Source organism: Scyliorhinus canicula, chromosome 18 (genome assembly GCF_902713615.1).
Source record: "Scyliorhinus canicula chromosome 18, sScyCan1.1, whole genome shotgun sequence".
Taxonomy (NCBI): Eukaryota; Metazoa; Chordata; class Chondrichthyes; order Carcharhiniformes; family Scyliorhinidae; genus Scyliorhinus; species Scyliorhinus canicula.
In genome coordinates, this window is record NC_052163.1 from 98694455 (window position 1) to 98713562 (window position 19108).

General features: G+C 42.5%; 1 protein-coding gene across 1 annotated transcript in view; it reads right to left on the reverse strand.

Annotated features, from left to right (window-relative positions):
• fbn2b (fibrillin 2b) overlaps window positions 1-19108 on the reverse strand; it is a 310225-nt gene that overhangs the window by 27419 nt on the left and 263698 nt on the right. Inside the window, exons 54-58 of the mRNA XM_038776744.1 lie at window positions 9405-9527; window positions 8278-8409; window positions 5700-5825; window positions 4072-4278; window positions 1333-1458 (exon numbers count right to left, since the gene is read on the reverse strand). Coding sequence (XP_038632672.1) covers window positions 1333-1458; window positions 4072-4278; window positions 5700-5825; window positions 8278-8409; window positions 9405-9527 — 714 coding nt within the window. The remainder of the gene's footprint in view (window positions 1-1332; window positions 1459-4071; window positions 4279-5699; window positions 5826-8277; window positions 8410-9404; window positions 9528-19108) is intronic.

A 19108-nucleotide genomic window follows, 5' to 3' on the forward strand; every position in this document is an offset into this window, starting at 1 on the left:
TATCTGCTGAGCAGGAACAATAGCATACAGAGGAATACTGAATAACAATTGAAACAATTCTTCTATCACACCCTTTTCACTGGGATTACCATAATATAAGGACTTAGAGTGCTGCGTTGACCCAATGAGGCTTCTTGATCAATAATCATTTTTTTTGGTTCTTGTTTAATCACCTAACCTTAGTCTTACTGGAAACAATTAAGTTGACAAAAAAAATACAGAAAATTCTGGGAAAACCCAACAGCCCTGGCATCATCTGTAGCAGAGTTTTGAGTCCAATATGACTCTTCGGAGCTCGACATATTGGTTTTCATTAAGATTTTGGGCGGTATTCTCCGGCCTCCGAGCCACATGTTTCTTGGCGGGGGAAGGGGGGCACACCATGTCGTTCTCTGCTCCTGCTGCTGAAGCCATCCTATCCCACCGGGAAACCCACGGGTGAGGGTGTGCTGCCGGCACAACCAGAGAAATCCGCCACCAGGGAACGGCCGGAAAATTCTGTCCTTAGGTTTTGGGATGTCTTCCTCAATCAAAGTCTCTACAATTACCCCAACAATCATTAATTCTCTAAAGAAGTAAAATCCCAACAATTTTTGAATAATTTTCCACATCTGGAGACGCTTAGAGACCTTTCAAGGAGACACAAGTAAAATGACTTGTATGATAGATGATCCCGCTCTCACCCCTCCCTCTATAACTGAGCTTGCCTTGTCTCGCTTTAGTTTATTAACAATGGTCACTATTTCCCTGAACTTCCCTCTCTTGTTCTGCTTCAGCTCCAAGTATCCATTGTAACAGCACTGTGGATGTTCCTGTAACTCATGGAGTGCAGTGGTCCAAGAAGGCAGCTCGCCATCACCTTCTCAAGGGCAAATGGAGATGGTCAATAAATTCTGGCCTAACCAGAGATGCCCAAATCCCTTGAACGGCTATAAGAAAAATGCAATCGCATGCTTCCTCTTCCCTTCATCCTCACAGTGTTCAAATCATCCAACTCTCTCAAAGCCTAACCCATTCTTTCCTAGGATCAGAAAACTGTGGAATGGTTCGCCTCCCTGAGCCTGTTCTCCCTGCCAGAATCTGCAAGCTTTTAAAATCCGATCTTAGGTCACCTGCTCTCTGCTTCCTGACTTACCTTGACTTCTTCCCTACTCTTTCCAACATGAGGGGTGTCCAGCCCTTTGGGCCTTGAGCTGCCACTTGGGTTTTTCAATTGATAAATAGAATACATTTTTCCTTATACAAGAAATATGCTGATATGTGCACAAGAACATTGCCTGCAAGGTTGCTGTGCATCAGTTACTTGGAAAGGATAACACAAAAGCTTCTTACCAACACAGGAGGTTGCTGTTAAATCAGTGGTGTATCCAATATTACAGAAACAGCGGAAGGAGCCCATGGTGTTGATGCACTGCCCATTCTTACACAAGTTAGGTATCACTCGACACTCATCGATATCTGTAATGTATAATATATTATTTGTAATATGTAAACAACATATCTGTAACAGGGCAGCAAGGCTAACATTCATTTACTTTTGTACTTCTAATCCAGAGGCGTGGTTATGTGGATGAGGTGCGGGAGTGAGCCGAGGTAGGGTGCAGACTTGATGGGCTGAATGACCTCCTTCTGCACTTTAGGGATTCAATGCTCAGAGGACCCTCTCTCCTACACGCCTTTCGGAATTTTACACCCTACTTTCTATTGTTTCTCCATGTTCTTCCTACCAAAATGCATCACCTCACAATTCTCCGCATTGAACTTCATCTGCCATCCATCTGCCCATTCCACCACCTTGTCTATGTCTTTTGAAGTTCTACATGGTTCTCTTCACAGTTTACAATACTTCCAAGTTTAAACTTGAAATTGTCACCAGCGCACCAAGATCTAGATTATTAATATATACATAGCAAGAAAAGCAAGGTTCCAAATACAGATCTCTGGGGAACATCACTACAAACCTTTGACAAAGGGTCATCTGGACTCGAAACGTTAGCTATTTTCTCTCCCTACATTTGCTGCCAGACCTGCCGAGGTTTTCCAGCATTTTCTCTTTGGTTTCAGATTCCAGCACCCACAGTAATTTGCTTTTATCACTACAAACCTTCTGCCAGCCTGAAATATTTCCCTGCTTCCTATTATTCAGCCAATTCTGTATCCACATTGCTATTGTCCCTTTTATTCCATGAACTATAACTTTAATCCACAAGTCTGCTGTGTGGCACTATACCGAATACCTTCTGAAAGTCCATGTACACCACATCAACAGCATTACCCTCATCAACCCTTTCTGTTACCTCCTCAAAAAACTCCAACAAGTTATTTGAACAAAATTTCCCCTTTAGAAATCTGTGCTGGCTCTTCCTAATTAACGCACATTTTCCCATGTGACTACAAATTATATCCCGAATAATTGTTTCTGGAAGCTTGCCCACTGCTGATGTTAAACTGACTGCCCTGTATTTTCTGGGGCTAATCTTACAACCTTTCTGAACAAGGGCTTACATTTGCAATTCTCCAGTCTTTTTAGGCGCCTCTCCTGAGTCTAGAGAAGACTGGAAGATTAAAGATTATGGCCAGCACCCCTGCAATTTTCATTCTCACTTCCTTCAATACCCTTGGATGCATCTCATCCGGTTCAGCTGCCTTGTCAATTTTCAGTACCGACAGTCTTTTCAACACTTCCTGCTCATCAATTTTGAACCTCTCTAGGGACAGAATTTGCTACCACGTGCTGCGTAGCATCTACCTCTTTGGTAAAGATGGATGAAGATTGGCTGGAGTTTCAGCTTTGAAACAAGTTTGATATGAATCGTTAACATGGAATAAATTTTAACAAATTTTAACAAATTTTAATTCCTTCATAGGAAAGTGTGCCACAAAGACAAATCCCCTGAAATTCATCATTGCATTGCTGCTCTGTGACTTCTCCATTGACACTGATCCATGGCTCCCTTCCCAAATAAGTGTTTCACAGTCGCTGGTGTATCAATACCAGAGCACACGGTGTCCTCCAGAGCTGTGCCAAAAGTGTGTCAGCCAGAAATGTTCTACTGAAGAGTTAATGGAGTGCAGTCAGTCCTCACACTGTGAGGCAATACATACTGGGGATACTGTAATTGCACTGAAATGCACGCCAGCAATTCTATCGCTCACAGACATTGGAACTGATCTAGTTTGGAATATCAACTCAAGGCTCTGCTGTGTTCCTTATCCCGACTGCCTTTTCTAAAGGTTGACACTTCCTGGAACAGTGCCAGCAATGATGGGCTCAACCAATGGGGTGGCATGTTGGCACAGTGGTTGGCACTGCTGGCTTTGGCACTGAGGACCCGGGTTCGATCCTGGCCCTGGGTCACTGTCCATGTGGAGTTTGCACATTCTTCCCGTGTCTGCGTGGGTCTCACCCCCACAACCCAAAGATATGCAGGTTAGGTGAATTGGCCACGCTAAATTGCCACTTAATTGGGGGAAAAAAATAATTGGGGACTCTAAATTTATGATGGACTCAAACAAAAGCTTTTGTCAAATGAAGCATTCACACTGAATGAGCGTAATCACAATCCCCCGAGAGAGTGATGACGTGGCTCATGGGAAATTTTGTACCGTTAATCAGATTGGAGATAACTGACACAGCGGGTACAGAGGAGGTAATTTTCCCACGTTGTGCATCTGACCAGGACTGTCGCCCATAAAAAGTATATTTTGGAAATTCCGGCACATGGTTTTCGGACCACAAACCAAAATCCATGCAGGCCAAGGCCAAAATTTTCCAGTCCCTCTGCAGTGGGCTTTCCCGCGGCGGAGGTGGCCCGACGTGCCTACCGGCGGCATCTCCAGTCCCAACGAAGTCTTGGCAATTTGTATGGCTCACCCTTCCCGTCATCAGGGAACGCAGGATAGGGTCCAACTTCGGTGAGACTGGAAGATCCTGCCAGTGGGAAAAACCAGAAAATCCCGCCCCAACCATCAGAAGCCAAGGTGGACAAGGCTCTTGGCTGATGTAAGGTTGGAAAATCACTCATGGAGTCCACTAATAAACGACTGAGAACCTGTATAAATGTGCCTTACCTCTACCATCTGTGGCATATCCAGGTCCATGGGGGCACATTTTCTTATAACGGGCAGTGCCAGGCAGTGGGCATAATTCACATTGGTTGCCCCATCCCCTGCCTCCATTACAGCAACACTCAGACTTGGTAACTAGGTTACGGTTGGTGGATGACATCTGACACATGGTCTGCAAAACTTCGATGAAACAGAACCCTTGACGATTATCTGGGATAAGAGAGGACAAAGATGTGCAGGTTAGGTGGATTGGCAATGTAAAATTGCCCCTTAGTGCCCAAAGATGTGTATTTTAGATGCGGTTATGGGGATAGGGCGGGGGAGTGGGCCTAGGTAGGATGCCCTTGCTGTTTTTCAGTGCCCAGATGTGCTGAATGGCCCCCTTCTGCAGTGTACAGATTCTATGGAAAGGATTGGATTTGAGAGGCCAACCATAGACAGAAATATAGGAAACACAGTTTAAAGTGGTCACCATTTTAAATACGAAAAATTGTTAAGTGTGAAAAATGACCCCATGATTGTCATCTTATTTCATTTCTTCGGCTCCTTGATATTCTAACTTCTCAAACTCCATGAAATTTCAGTGACACTGTGTATAATTGCACTGACTGGCGTGGGACTAAATTATCCAGAGAGCGACTACACTGCTTGATGCGGACTGCGTTATAAATGCCCCAGCAAGGGTCAGCCCCTGAAGAACTGTAAAGTCAAGGTTCAGCACCCAGTAAGAGTCAACAGCTTCAGAAGAGGTGGAGATGGAATTAGGGAGACGGGACGATCAACATTTATGTTTTTAACTAGGATTCAATGTTCAGGAGTCTGATGCATAATCGGTGAATATTGTAAATTAAAGATCAAACTAACTCTTTCACCCAGTATTTATTGCTAAGCATTAAGCATCCAACATGGATATGGATGTAGATGTGCACGTACCCAGAGAAACCTCCAAAACCCAAAACACTACAAACTCGCATCCCCAGAACACAACAGAAACATCCATCCCCAAAACACACCCAGAGAAACCCCAGTATTTACCGACTGAATCTCCCAGCCCTAACTCACATCCACATCCACAGAAACCTTTAGCCCCAATACACACCCATAGAAAGGCCCAACCCTCAATACATATTCCCATAGAAACATTCAACCTCAAAACGTACCCACAGACATCCGTGGGATGGATAGTGTCAGTGCAGCCTGGCTCATCAGGTGAACTTGCACCACATGAAACCAGTTCAAGCCAGAACTAAATCCCATCCTCAATATTTAACTACGTCACCCATTCGCTGGATGGCACAATCAGTGTTTATAAGTCACTTAAAGAGAGTTAGGGTTCTAGTGCATGCTACACTCTGAAATGTAATTGGACAAGTTCAGTGCTGTTGCTTCAAGATTTGACCGTGACAATGCCAGCAAATCTGCATTAACTGGGTATCTCCAGTATACAAGCTGAGGACCTACTGTTCAGGGTCTCAGCCAGCCTATTCAATATCTAAAAATTAATCTGACCATCCCTCATCTCTTTTCTACTTTTAACAATTTCTCCTGTACATTTGAGATAATCTAATTTAACGTTAATTTGCAAAAACAATTCCGGGGATCATGTCATGTTTCGAGCTTTATCAACTTACCCAGACATTCTGTAGCTGATGGACTTTCCAAAAATCCTTCGTTGCAGTCGCACTGGTAACTACCAACTGTGTTAATACAGCGTCCATTCTGACATATCCCCGGTTTAGTGCGACACTCGTTTTCATCTGGATACATTCCAAAAGAAAGTTAACACGCGTGTGAGAATGAAAGAGCTGTATTTATAGATAACACCTTCTCCCATCTCTCAGATACAATGAAATAATTGAATGTGTAGTTACTGTTGTTCTGTTGGACATTTTTACCCATTGTAAGATCCCACAACCAATTAAACTGCGCTGAATGAATGAAAAGTTGAGAGAGTTCACTGCGCTTCTTTGAATAGATCCAGGAAATCTTTTTATGTAGCTAAAGTAGGCAGCATGGTGGCACAGTGGTTAGCACTGCTGCCTCACAGCTCCAGGGTCCCAGGTTCAATTCCGGCCTCAGGTGACTGTCTGTGTGGAGTTTGCACTTTCTCCTCCTGTCTGCGTGGGTTTCCTCCGGGTGCTCCGGTTTCCTGCCACAGTCCAAAGATGTGCAGGTTAGGTGGATTGCCCCTTTGTGTCAAAAAAGGTTAGGTGGGGGTCACTAGGTTACAGGGATAGGAGTAGGGTGTTCTTTCTAGGGGCTGGTGCAGACTTGATGAGCCAAATGGCCTCCTTCTGCATTGTAGGGATTCTATGACTCTATAGTGACGGACAAGGCCACAGTTTAATGTCTAGTCTGAAAGAGACTATACAACACTCCCAAAGTATTGTACTGAGGTGTCATCTAGATTATACTGGAGTGGGGCTTGAACCCACAGACCTGAGTCAGAAACATCAGTGCTACAACTAGGGCAGCACGGTAGCATTGTGGATAGCACAATCGCTTCACAGCTCCAGGGTCCCAGGTTCGATTCCGGCTTGGGTCACTGTCTGTGCGGAGTCTGCACATCCTCCCCGTGTGTGCGTGGGTTTCCTCCGGGTGCTCCGGTTTCCTCCCACAGTCCAAAGATGTGCAGGTTAGGTGGATTGGCCATGATAAATTCCCCTTAGTGTCCAAAATTGCCCTTAGTGTTGGGTGGGGTTACTGGGTTATGGGGATAGGGTGGAGGTGTTAACCTTGGGTAGTGTGCTCTTTCCGGGAGCCGGTGCAGACTCGATGGGCCGAATGGCCTCCTTCTGCACTGTAAATTCTATGTAAATTCTATGTAAACTAAGCAAAGGTGAAATTCAGAAATGTAACTGTAACCTTCCCTAAAATTTAACCATGATGTGACCTTACTCTGCACGGAGTCTAGATCAAATACATGGAAATAATTTGTCTGTTGAAAATGTTTATTTGGTTGCTTGAACCTATTTTCAATCAAAATTTTGCAGAGGTAACAAATTGGCACCTTGTTGAGAGGAAGATAATTCTCTACGAGCACACGGTTAACTGAATGTCAGAATATTCCAGAGTTAGGCAGCAACTCGAAATTAATCAACATTTTTCAATAAATTCATCATCAATTAAAACATAGATATGCGAAACAGACCAGACATGCAACATTTGATCATTGAAAGAAGCTCATTTTTCCCACATTGCATGTTTTTTATCTTTACGTACTGAATCATAGATGGGAATCTTTCTGCACTAACTGGTCCTAAATTAGGTCTCAGGCCACACTTTGATTCCGCTGACTAACCACCCCCCAAGAGGGTCAAACATTGTTTTCTCTTTTTTTTGTAATAGTTCCAAAGACTAATCTGCTGGACACCTAAATCCAAGCCACGCCCTTAGTAAAAAATCACGTTGAGGCATTTGCGGCACCCCTTTAGTTGCTGCTCCTTCTTCTGGTCCTGTGGTGACAATCCTGTTGCGGCACCACCACATTTGCCTCTTTGGCAGCAGCAGGTTCTCGCTTGGTGGCGATCCAACCCAACTCATCCGTCAACAGGAGGAGGAACATCCAAGTCATAATAGGGCAGCGGGGTAGCACAGTGGGTAGCACTGCTGCTTCACAGCTCCAGAGTCCCAGGTTTGATTCACGCTTGGGCCACTGTCTGTGCGGAGTCTGCACATTCTCCCTGTGTCTGAGTGGGTTTCCTCCGGGTGCTCCAGTTTCCTCCCACAAGTCCCGAAAGACGTGCTGTCGGGTGAATTGAATATCCTGAATTCTCCCTCTGTGTATCCGAACAGGCGTCGGAATGTGGCGATTAGGGGCTTTTCACAGTAACTTCATTGTAGTATTAATGTATGCCAACTTGTGACAATAAAGATTATTATTAATTATTAATCTCCCAAGAAATGGCTATAAACCTACTCTTTTTATCTAAAATGATCACAGAAAAGAACAATGGGCAGACAAACATCCAGTTACAGACAGGCGCACAGCAGACTGGCACACAGGTAGATAGACAGGTTTACAAACAGACAGGCAGACACAGGGACAACCAGTTAGATAGACAGGCACACATCGACAGGCAGACCGTTATATAGGCAGGCACACAGACAAGCAAAGTTAGACAGACAAACATACAATTAGACAGCTGGTCACAGGCAGTCACGGAAACCAAAGGATAGACAGGCAGTCAGAAAGACTGGAAGATGTACCCATGCAACCCTCTCCGTCTGGTCTTCGCATCATTCCAGGTGGACAGATGCACATGAAGGTGCCAATCAGGTTCTTGCATGTCATCCCTCGAGACTCACAATCATGGAATCCTTCTGAACACTCATCCAAATCTGTAATCACGGATAAGCAATGTCAGTAATGCATAAACCTTGCTCCCAGCCCCCAATATCTGTTCCTGTACTAGGTTCCCAACTGTTAATTATAACTTACACGCACTTATGATTCAATCACAGTGCAGTGCATCAGTGTTATCAAAAATTACCATGCGGGCTGGACAATATTGGGGAATATCTTGCTCTTGAATGTTACTGGCTGAACCGGTGAACTACACAAGAATGGAAATGATCAAATAAATGACTGAAATTCTCACATGCAAAGTTACTAAGACAAGTTCAGCCACCAGATACATCTGAAACATGCCAACAATTACAAATTGATCTCCCCGACATATCTGACCTCTCCATATCGAGAGAAATCACATTTATCAGCTGTAACCGTGGTCAATTTGAGTGTGTGAGCTGTTGTTATCAGGAGTCGGGTCAGATTATGAATTTGCTGAATCTTTGCTGGGCCATTTAGATTGAATTCACCCTGGATCTGGTTGTTTTGCAGCTGGAGTGGGTCATTCCACATCAGTTATTGGATTGAATTAGTGCTGGATCAGATCATTCCACAGCTGGATTTGTTTGCTACACAGCTCGAGTGGATCACCCCACAGCAGGTTTTTGTCATTCCACAGCTGATATTGATAACCACACATCTGGAATCAGTCACTCCACAGCTCTTTTAGTTATCTGTACAACTTGATAGAGGAGATTGTGGTGGGTTTTCCTGATTAATGCTGATATAACTGCCTGAACAGTCATTTTGACCGGCTAATGTTAAAGTAAGCCACATAATGAAAGAAAACCGTATCCTACCAATTTATTATTAAACATTTTTATAAACAAATGCTAGCTGAAACAATTGATGTGCAAGAAAATCTGTGAAACTGATATTTTATTTAAATGCATTTTTCCAAACAAACTTAAAAGGAAGTTGAGAGAAAGTTGATATTTGACACCTGGTCAATGTGGTACCAGAACTCGGAGATTCCTTCTCTTACCTTTGCACATCTTGCGGTCGTCTCTCAGAGTGTACCCTCCAGGGCAGGTGCACTCATAGGAGCCATAGGTATTAATGCAGCGAAAGGCACAGAGGAGGGGATTGAGGGAACACTCATTGATATCTAAAAACAGGAACAATAAATCAGATTATTTCTCTGATAATTCTTATGCCAGATCTTATGACAGATTATGTTTATCAAGGTTGATAAAGGTTATCCATTGTTTAGAGGAGGAAATTCTATGAAACGTTTTTTTTCCAAAATCACTCATCACCAGTACCTGCTGTTAAATCGAATAACATCAGTTCCAGCAATAGAATCAAACATCACCAGTACCCATTGTAAAATCAAACATCTGCACAAAACATTGTAACATCAAACATCACCAGTACCCATTGTAAAATCAAACATCACCAGTACCCATTGTAAAATCAAACTTCACCAGAACCTATTGTAAAATCAAACATCACCAGTAGCCATTGTAAAATCAAACTTCACCAGTATCCATTGTAAAATCAAATTTCACCAGAACCCATTGTAAAATCAAACATCACCAGTACCCATTGTAAAATCAAACTTCACCAGTACCCATTGTAAAATCTAACATCACCAGTACCCATTGTAAAATCAAACATTCACCAGTACCCATTGTAAAATCAAACATCACCAGTACCTGCGTAAAATCAAACTTCACCAGTACCCATTCTAAAATCAAACATCACCAGTACCCATTGTAAAATCAAACATCACCAGTACCTGCGTAAAATCAAACTTCACCAGTACCTGCTGTAAAATCAAACTTCACCAGTACCTGCTGTAAAATCAAACATCACCAGTACCCATTGTAAAATCAAACATCACCAGTACCTGCGTAAAATCAAACATCACCAGTACCTGCGTAAAATCAAACTTCACCAGTACCTGCTGTAAAATCAAACATCACCAGTACCCATTGTAAAATCAAACATCACCAGTACCCATTGTAAAATCAAACATCACCAGTACCCATTGTAAAATCAAACGTCACCAGTACCCATTGTAAAATCAAACATCACCAGTACCCATTGTAAAATCAAACTTCACCGGTACCCATTGTAAAATCAAACTTCACCAGTACCTGCTGTAAAATCAAACATCACCAGTACCTGCTGTAAAATCAAACATCACCAGTACCCATTGTAAAATCAAACATCACCAGTACCTATTGTAAAATCAAACATCACCAGTACCTGCGTAAAATCAAACTTCACCAGTACCTGCTGTAAAATCAAACTTCACCAGTACCTGCTGTAAAATCAAACATCACCAGTACCCATTGTAAAATCAAACATCACCAGTACCCATTGTAAAATCAAACATCACCAGTACCTGCGTAAAATCAAACATCACCAGTACCTGCGTAAAATCAAACTTCACCAGTACCTGCTGTAAAATCAAACATCACCAGTACCCATTGTAAAATCAAACATCACCAGTACCTGCGTAAAATCAAACTTCACCAGTACCTGCTGTAAAATCAAACTTCACCAGTACCTGCTGTAAAATCAAACATCACCAGTACCCATTGTAAAATCAAACGTCACCAGTACCCATTGTAAAATCAAACATCACCAGTCCCTGCTGTAAAATCAAACATCCAGTACCCATTGTAAAATCAAACATCACCAGTACCCATTGTAAAATCAAACTTCACCGGTACCCATTGTAAAATCAAACATCACCAGTACCCATTGTAAAATCAAACATCACCAGAACCCATTGTAACATCAAACATCACCAGTACCGGCGTAAAATCAAACTTCACCAGTACCCATTGTAAAATCAAACATCACCAGTACCTGCTGCAAAATCAAACTTCACCAGTACCCATTGTAAAATCAAACTTCACCAGTACCCATTGAAAAATCAAACATCAGCAGAACCTGCTGTAAAATCAACAATCACCAGTACCTAATGTAAAATCAAACATCACCAGTACCCATTGTAACATCAAGCATCACCAGTGCCCATTGTAAAATCAAACATCACCAGTACCCATTGTAAAATCAAACATCACCAGAACCCATTGTAAAACCAAACATCACCAGTACCCATTGTAAAATCAAACTTCACCAGTATCCATTGTAAAATCAAACACCACCAGAACCTGCTGTAAAATCAAACATCACCAGTACCCATTGTAAAATCAAACATCACCAGAACCTGCTGTAAAATCAAACATCACCAGAACCCATTGTAAAATCAAACATCACCAGTACCAATTGTAAAATCAAACATCACCAGAACCCATTGTAAAATCAAACATCACCAGTACCTAATGTAAAATCAAACATCACCTGAACCCATTGTAAAATCAAACATCACCAGAACCCATTGTAAAATCAAACATCACCAGTACCCATTGTAAAATCAAACATCACCAGAACCCAATGTAAAATCAAACATCACCAGTATCCATTGTAAAATCAAACATCACCAGTACCCATTGTAAAATCAAACATCACCAGAACCTGCTGTAAAATCAAACATCACCAGAACCTGCTGTAAAATCAAACATCACCAGAACCCATTGTAAAATCAAACATCACCAGTACCAATTGTAAAATCAAACATCACCAGAACCCATTGTAAAATCAAACATCACCAGTACCTAATGTAAAATCAAACATCACCAGAACCCATTGTAAAATCAAACATCACCAGAACCCATTGTAAAATCAAACATCACCAGTACCCATTGTAAAATCAAACATCACCAGAACCCATTGTAAAATCAAACATCACCAGTACCCATTGTAAAATCAAACATCACCAGTACCCATTGTAAAATCAAACATCACCAGAACCCAATGTAAAATCAAACATCACCAGTACCCATTGTAAAATCAAACATCACCAGTACCCATTGTAAAATCAAACATCACCAGTACGCATTGTAAAATCAAACATCACCAGTACCTGCTGCAAAATCAAACTTCACCAGAACCCATTGTAAAATCAAACATCACCAGTACCAATTGTAAAATCAAACATCACCAGAACCCATTGTAAAATCAAACATCACCAGTACCTAATGTAAAATCAAACATCACCTGAACCCATTGTAAAATCAAACATCACCAGAACCCATTGTAAAATCAAACATCACCAGTACCCATTGTAAAATCAAACATCACCAGAACCCAATGTAAAATCAAACATCACCAGTATCCATTGTAAAATCAAACATCACCAGTACCCATTGTAAAATCAAACATCACCAGAACCTGCTGTAAAATCAAACATCACCAGAACCTGCTGTAAAATCAAACATCACCAGAACCCATTGTAAAATCAAACATCACCAGTACCAATTGTAAAATCAAACATCACCAGAACCTGCTGTAAAATCAAACATCACCAGAACCTGCTGTAAAATCAAACATCACCAGAACCCATTGTAAAATCAAACATCACCAGTACCCATTGTAAAATCAAACATCACCAGTACCCATTGTAAAATCAAACATCACCAGAACCCAATGTAAAATCAAACATCACCAGTATCCATTGTAAAATCAAACATCACCAGTACCCATTGTAAAATCAAACATCACCAGAACCTGCTGTAAAATCAAACATCACCAGAACCTGCTGTAAAATCAAACATCACCAGAACCTGCTGTAAAATCAAACATCACCAGTACCCATTGTAAAATCAAACATCACCAGAACCCATTGTAAAATCAAACATCACCAGTACCTAATGTAAAATCAAACATCACCAGTACCTAATGTAAAATCAAACATCACCAGAACCCATTGTAAAATCAAACATCACCAGAACCCATTGTAAAATCAAACATCACCAGTACCCATTGTAAAATCAAACATCACCAGTACCCATTGTAAAATCAAACATCACCAGAACCCAATGTAAAATCAAACATCACCAGTACCCATTGTAAAATCAAACATCACCAGTACCCATTGTAAAATCAAACATCACCAGTACGCATTGTAAAATCAAACATCACCAGTACCTGCTGCAAAATCAAACTTCACCAGTACCCATTGTAAAATCAAACTTCACCAGTATCCATTGTAAAATCAAACATCACCAGTACCCATTGAAAAATCAAACATCAGCAGAACCTGCTGTAAAATCAACAATCACCAGTACCTAATGTAAAATCAAACATCACCAGTACCCATTGTAACATCAAACATCACCAGTACCCATTGTAAAATCAAACATCACCAGAACCTGCTGTAAAATCAAACATCACCAGTACCTAATGTAAAATCAAACATCACCAGAACCCATTGTAAAATCAAACATCACCAGAACCCATTGTAAAATCAAACATCACCAGAACCCATTGTAAAATCAAACATCACCAGAACCCATTGTAAAATCAAACATCACCAGAACCCTCTGTAAAATCAAACATCACCAGTACCCATTGTAAAATCAAACATCACCAGAACCCATTGTAAAATCAAACATCACCAGAACCCATTGTAAAATCAAACATCACCAGAACCCATTGTAAAATCAAACATCACCAGAACCCATTGTAAAATCAAACATCACCAGAACCCTCTGTAAAATCAAACATCACCAGTACCCATTGTAAAATCAAACATCACCAGAACCCATTGTAAAATCAAACATCACCAGAACCCATTGTAAAATCAAACATCACCAGTACCTGCGTAAAATCAAACATCACCAGTACCTGCGTAAAATCAAACTTCACCAGTACCTGCTGTAAAATCAAACATCACCAGTACCCATTGTAAAATCAAACATCACCAGTACCTGCTGTAAAATCAAACATCACCAGTACCTGCGTAAAATCAAACTTCACCAGTACCTGCTGTAAAATCAAACTTCACCAGTACCTGCTGTAAAATCAAACATCACCAGTACCCATTGTAAAATCAAACATCACCAGTACCCATTGTAAAATCAAACATCACCAGTACCCATTGTAAAATCAAACATCACCAGTACCTGCGTAAAATCAAACATCACCAGTACCTGCGTAAAATCAAACTTCACCAGTACCTGCTGTAAAATCAAACATCACCAGTACCCATTGTATAATCAAACATCACCAGTACGCATTGTAAAATCAAACGTCACCAGTACCCATTGTAAAATCAAACGTCACCAGTACCCATTGTAAAATCAAACATCACCAGTACCTGCTGTAAAATCAAACATCCAGTACCCATTGTAAAATCAAACATCACCAGTACCCATTGTAAAATCAAACTTCACCGGTACCCATTGTAAAATCAAACATCACCAGTACCCATTGTAAAATCAAACATCACCAGAACCCATTGTAACATCAAACATCACCAGTACCGGCGTAAAATCAAACTTCACCAGTACCCATTGTAAAATCAAACATCACCAGTACCTGCTGCAAAATCAAACTTCACCAGTACCCATTGTAAAATCAAACTTCACCAGTACCCATTGAAAAATCAAACATCAGCAGAACCTGCTGTAAAATCAACAATCACCAGTACCTAATGTAAAATCAAACATCACCAGTACCCATTGTAACATCAAGCATCACCAGTGCCCATTGTAAAATCAAACATCACCAGTACCCATTGTAAAATCAACATCACCAGAACCCATTGTAAAACCAAACATCACCAGTACCCATTGTAAAATCAAACTTCACCAGTATCCATTGTAAAATCAAACACCACCAGAACCTGCTGTAAAATCAAACATCACCAGTACCCATTGTAAAATCAAACATCACCAGAACCTGCTGTAAAATCAAACATCACCAGAACCCATTGTAAAATCAAACATCACCAGTACCAATTGTAAAATCAAACATCACCAGAACCCATTGTAAAATCAAACATCACCAGTACCTAATGTAAAATCAAACATCACCTGAACCCATTGTAAAATCAAACATCACCAGAACCCATTGTAAAATCAAACATCACCAGTACCCATTGTAAAATCAAACATCACCAGAACCCAATGTAAAATCAAACATCACCAGTATCCATTGTAAAATCAAACATCACCAGTACCCATTGTAAAATCAAACATCACCAGAACCTGCTGTAAAATCAAACATCACCAGAACCTGCTGTAAAATCAAACATCACCAGAACCCATTGTAAAATCAAACATCACCAGTACCAATTGTAAAATCAAACATCACCAGAACCCATTGTAAAATCAAACATCACCAGTACCTAATGTAAAATCAAACATCACCAGAACCCATTGTAAAATCAAACATCACCAGAACCCATTGTAAAATCAAACATCACCAGTACCCATTGTAAAATCAAACATCACCAGTACCCATTGTAAAATCAAACATCACCAGAACCCAATGTAAAATCAAACATCACCAGTACCCATTGTAAAATCAAACATCACCAGTACCCATTGTAAAATCAAACATCACCAGTACGCATTGTAAAATCAAACATCACCAGTACCTGCTGCAAAATCAAACTTCACCAGAACCCATTGTAAAATCAAACATCACCAGTACCAATTGTAAAATCAAACATCACCAGAACCCATTGTAAAATCAAACATCACCAGTACCTAATGTAAAATCAAACATCACCTGAACCCATTGTAAAATCAAACATCACCAGAACCCATTGTAAAATCAAACATCACCAGTACCCATTGTAAAATCAAACATCACCAGAACCCAATGTAAAATCAAACATCACCAGTATCCATTGTAAAATCAAACATCACCAGTACCCATTGTAAAATCAAACATCACCAGAACCTGCTGTAAAATCAAACATCACCAGAACCTGCTGTAAAATCAAACATCACCAGAACCCATTGTAAAATCAAACATCACCAGTACCAATTGTAAAATCAAACATCACCAGAACCCATTGTAAAATCAAACATCACCAGTACCTAATGTAAAATCAAACATCACCAGTACCTAATGTAAAATCAAACATCACCAGAACCCATTGTAAAATCAAACATCACCAGAACCCATTGTAAAATCAAACATCACCAGTACCCATTGTAAAATCAAACATCACCAGTACCCATTGTAAAACCAAACATCACCAGAACCCAATGTAAAATCAAACATCACCAGTACCCATTGTAAAATCAAACATCACCAGTACCCATTGTAAAATCAAACATCACCAGTACGCATTGTAAAATCAAACATCACCAGTACCTGCTGCAAAATCAAACTTCACCAGTACCCATTGTAAAATCAAACTTCACCAGTATCCATTGTAAAATCAAACATCACCAGTACCCATTGAAAAATCAAACATCAGCAGAACCTGCTGTAAAATCAACAATCACCAGTACCTAATGTAAAATCAAACATCACCAGTACCCATTGTAACATCAAACATCACCAGTACCCATTGTAAAATCAAACATCACCAGAACCTGCTGTAAAATCAAACATCACCAGTACCTAATGTAAAATCAAACATCACCAGAACCCATTGTAAAATCAAACATCACCAGAACCCATTGTAAAATCAAACATCACCAGAACCCATTGTAAAATCAAACATCACCAGAACCCATTGTAAAATCAAACATCACCAGAACCCTCTGTAAAATCAAACATCACCAGTACCCATTGTAAAATCAAACATCACCAGAACCCATTGTAAAATCAAACATCACCAGAACCCATTGTAAAATCAAACATCACCAGAACCCATTGTAAAATCAAACATCACCAGAACCCATTGTAAAATCAAACATCACCAGAACCCTCTGTAAAATCAAACATCACCAGTACCCATTGTAAAATCAAACATCACCAGAACCCATTGTAAAATCAAACATCACCAGAACCCATTGTAAAATCAAACATCACCAGAACCCTCTGTAAAATCAAACATCACCAGTACCCATTGTAAAATCAAACATCACCAGAACCCATTGTAAAATCAAACATCACCAGAACCCATTGTAAAATCAAACATCAAGACCTCCAGTTGCAGCTAAGGCGCAGCTCCTCTGCACTCTGCAAGCCCAACTTTCGGCAGCTCCCGCCAGAAACTGACTTTTGGGCTCTTTTTAGGTCCCCCAAAGGCATTTGTTTCCCAGTGTGGGAAGGTGACAGCAATATTTCCCCGGCACTGTATGGATTGGACCAGGAGTGGAGCGGTGAAGAAAGCAGATTTGGAGCAGCGAAAAGTGCGAGGGAGGAAAACCAAGATGGCGGCGGGTGGAGACCAGGCAGCGTGGGCGCAGTGGTCGCAGGAGCAGCAGGAGTTTCTCCAGCATGCTTCATGGAGCGGAAGGCAGGGGTGTAAAGCCGATGAAGGCTTCGATTGACGAGCTGCTCGAGACCCAGAAGGGCCAAGGAGCGACGATCCCGGAGGTGCGGCAAAAGGCTTCAGAGAACGAGGATGAGATCTTGGGCCTGGCGGTGAAGGTAGAGGCGCACGAGGCACTGGATAAGAAATGGCAGGCGAAGTTCGAGGACATGGAGAATCGGTCGAGGAGGAAGAACTTGCGGATCCTCTCCCGGAGGGGTTGGAGGGGTCGGATGTCGGAGCATACGTGGTCACGATGCTGAACATGTTGATGGGTGCGTGGGCCTTCCCGGGGCCCCTGGAGCTGGAGGGGACCCATCGAGTCCTGGCGAAGAGTCCCAAGCCCAACGAACCGCCGCGGGCGGTGCTGGTGCAGTTCCACCGCTTCGTGGATAGCGAGTGTGTCCTAAGGTGGGCAAAGAAAGAGCAGAGCAGCAGGTGGGAGAATGCAGAGGTCCGGATATACCAGGACTGGAGCGCGGAGGTGGCCAAGAAGAGGGCCGGATACAATCGAGCTAAGGCGGTGCTGCATCGGAAGGGGGTGAAATTTGGAATGTTGCAGCCGGCGTGACTGTGGGTCACCTTCAAGGACCGCCACCACTACTTCGAGACGCCGGAGGAGGCGTGGACCTTTATCCAGGCCGAAAGGTTGGACTCGGATTGAGGGTCGGTGGAGGGGGGATGTCGAGAGGGGATTGATGTGATTGTTGTGTTTTGGGGGGGACGTTCTGTTCTGTTTGGTACTGCTTTTGCTCCTTTTTTTTGGTTTGTAGTGGGGGTTTGGTGAGAGTGTGGGCGTCGGTGGTTGGAAGAGGGGGCCCCGTTGGGGGGGGGGGGGGGGAAGGGAGAGGGGAGGCCCGAGGTGGGGGAGCTGGGATTAGGCCATGAAAGGGAGCTGCGGCAGAGGGGGCGGGGCCGGCTTGGTGGAAAGCGCGGGCTATTTCCCGTGCTAGGGGAGGAAGGGGGTGGGTTGGGGGGAGAGGAAGGGTGGTGCCGGAGAGGAGCACCGTTGATGGACAGGAGGGAGGTGGGGAGATTCTGACACTGGGGGGGTCGAGGGAGTGGCGGGAGCGGCGGGGCCAGCAGGAGTCAGCTGACTTACGGGAATGCTATGGGGGGAGCAACGCAGCTAGGGAGGGACCTAGCTCGGGGGGGGGGGGGGGGGGGGGGGGGGGGGGGGGGGGGGGGGGGAGAACTGGGTTGCTGCTGCAATGGCCAAGGGGGAGCTGGAGTCTGTAGAGAGAATCGGGGCGGGGGTCTGCCGCTGGGGGGGATCGGAGGGTGCGGGAGGCACGGGCACGTGGCTGGCCTAGAAAGGGTGATGGCTAATCGGCAGGGGGGGAGGAGGCGGGTAGCCCCCTGATCCGGCTGATAACTTGGAATGTGCG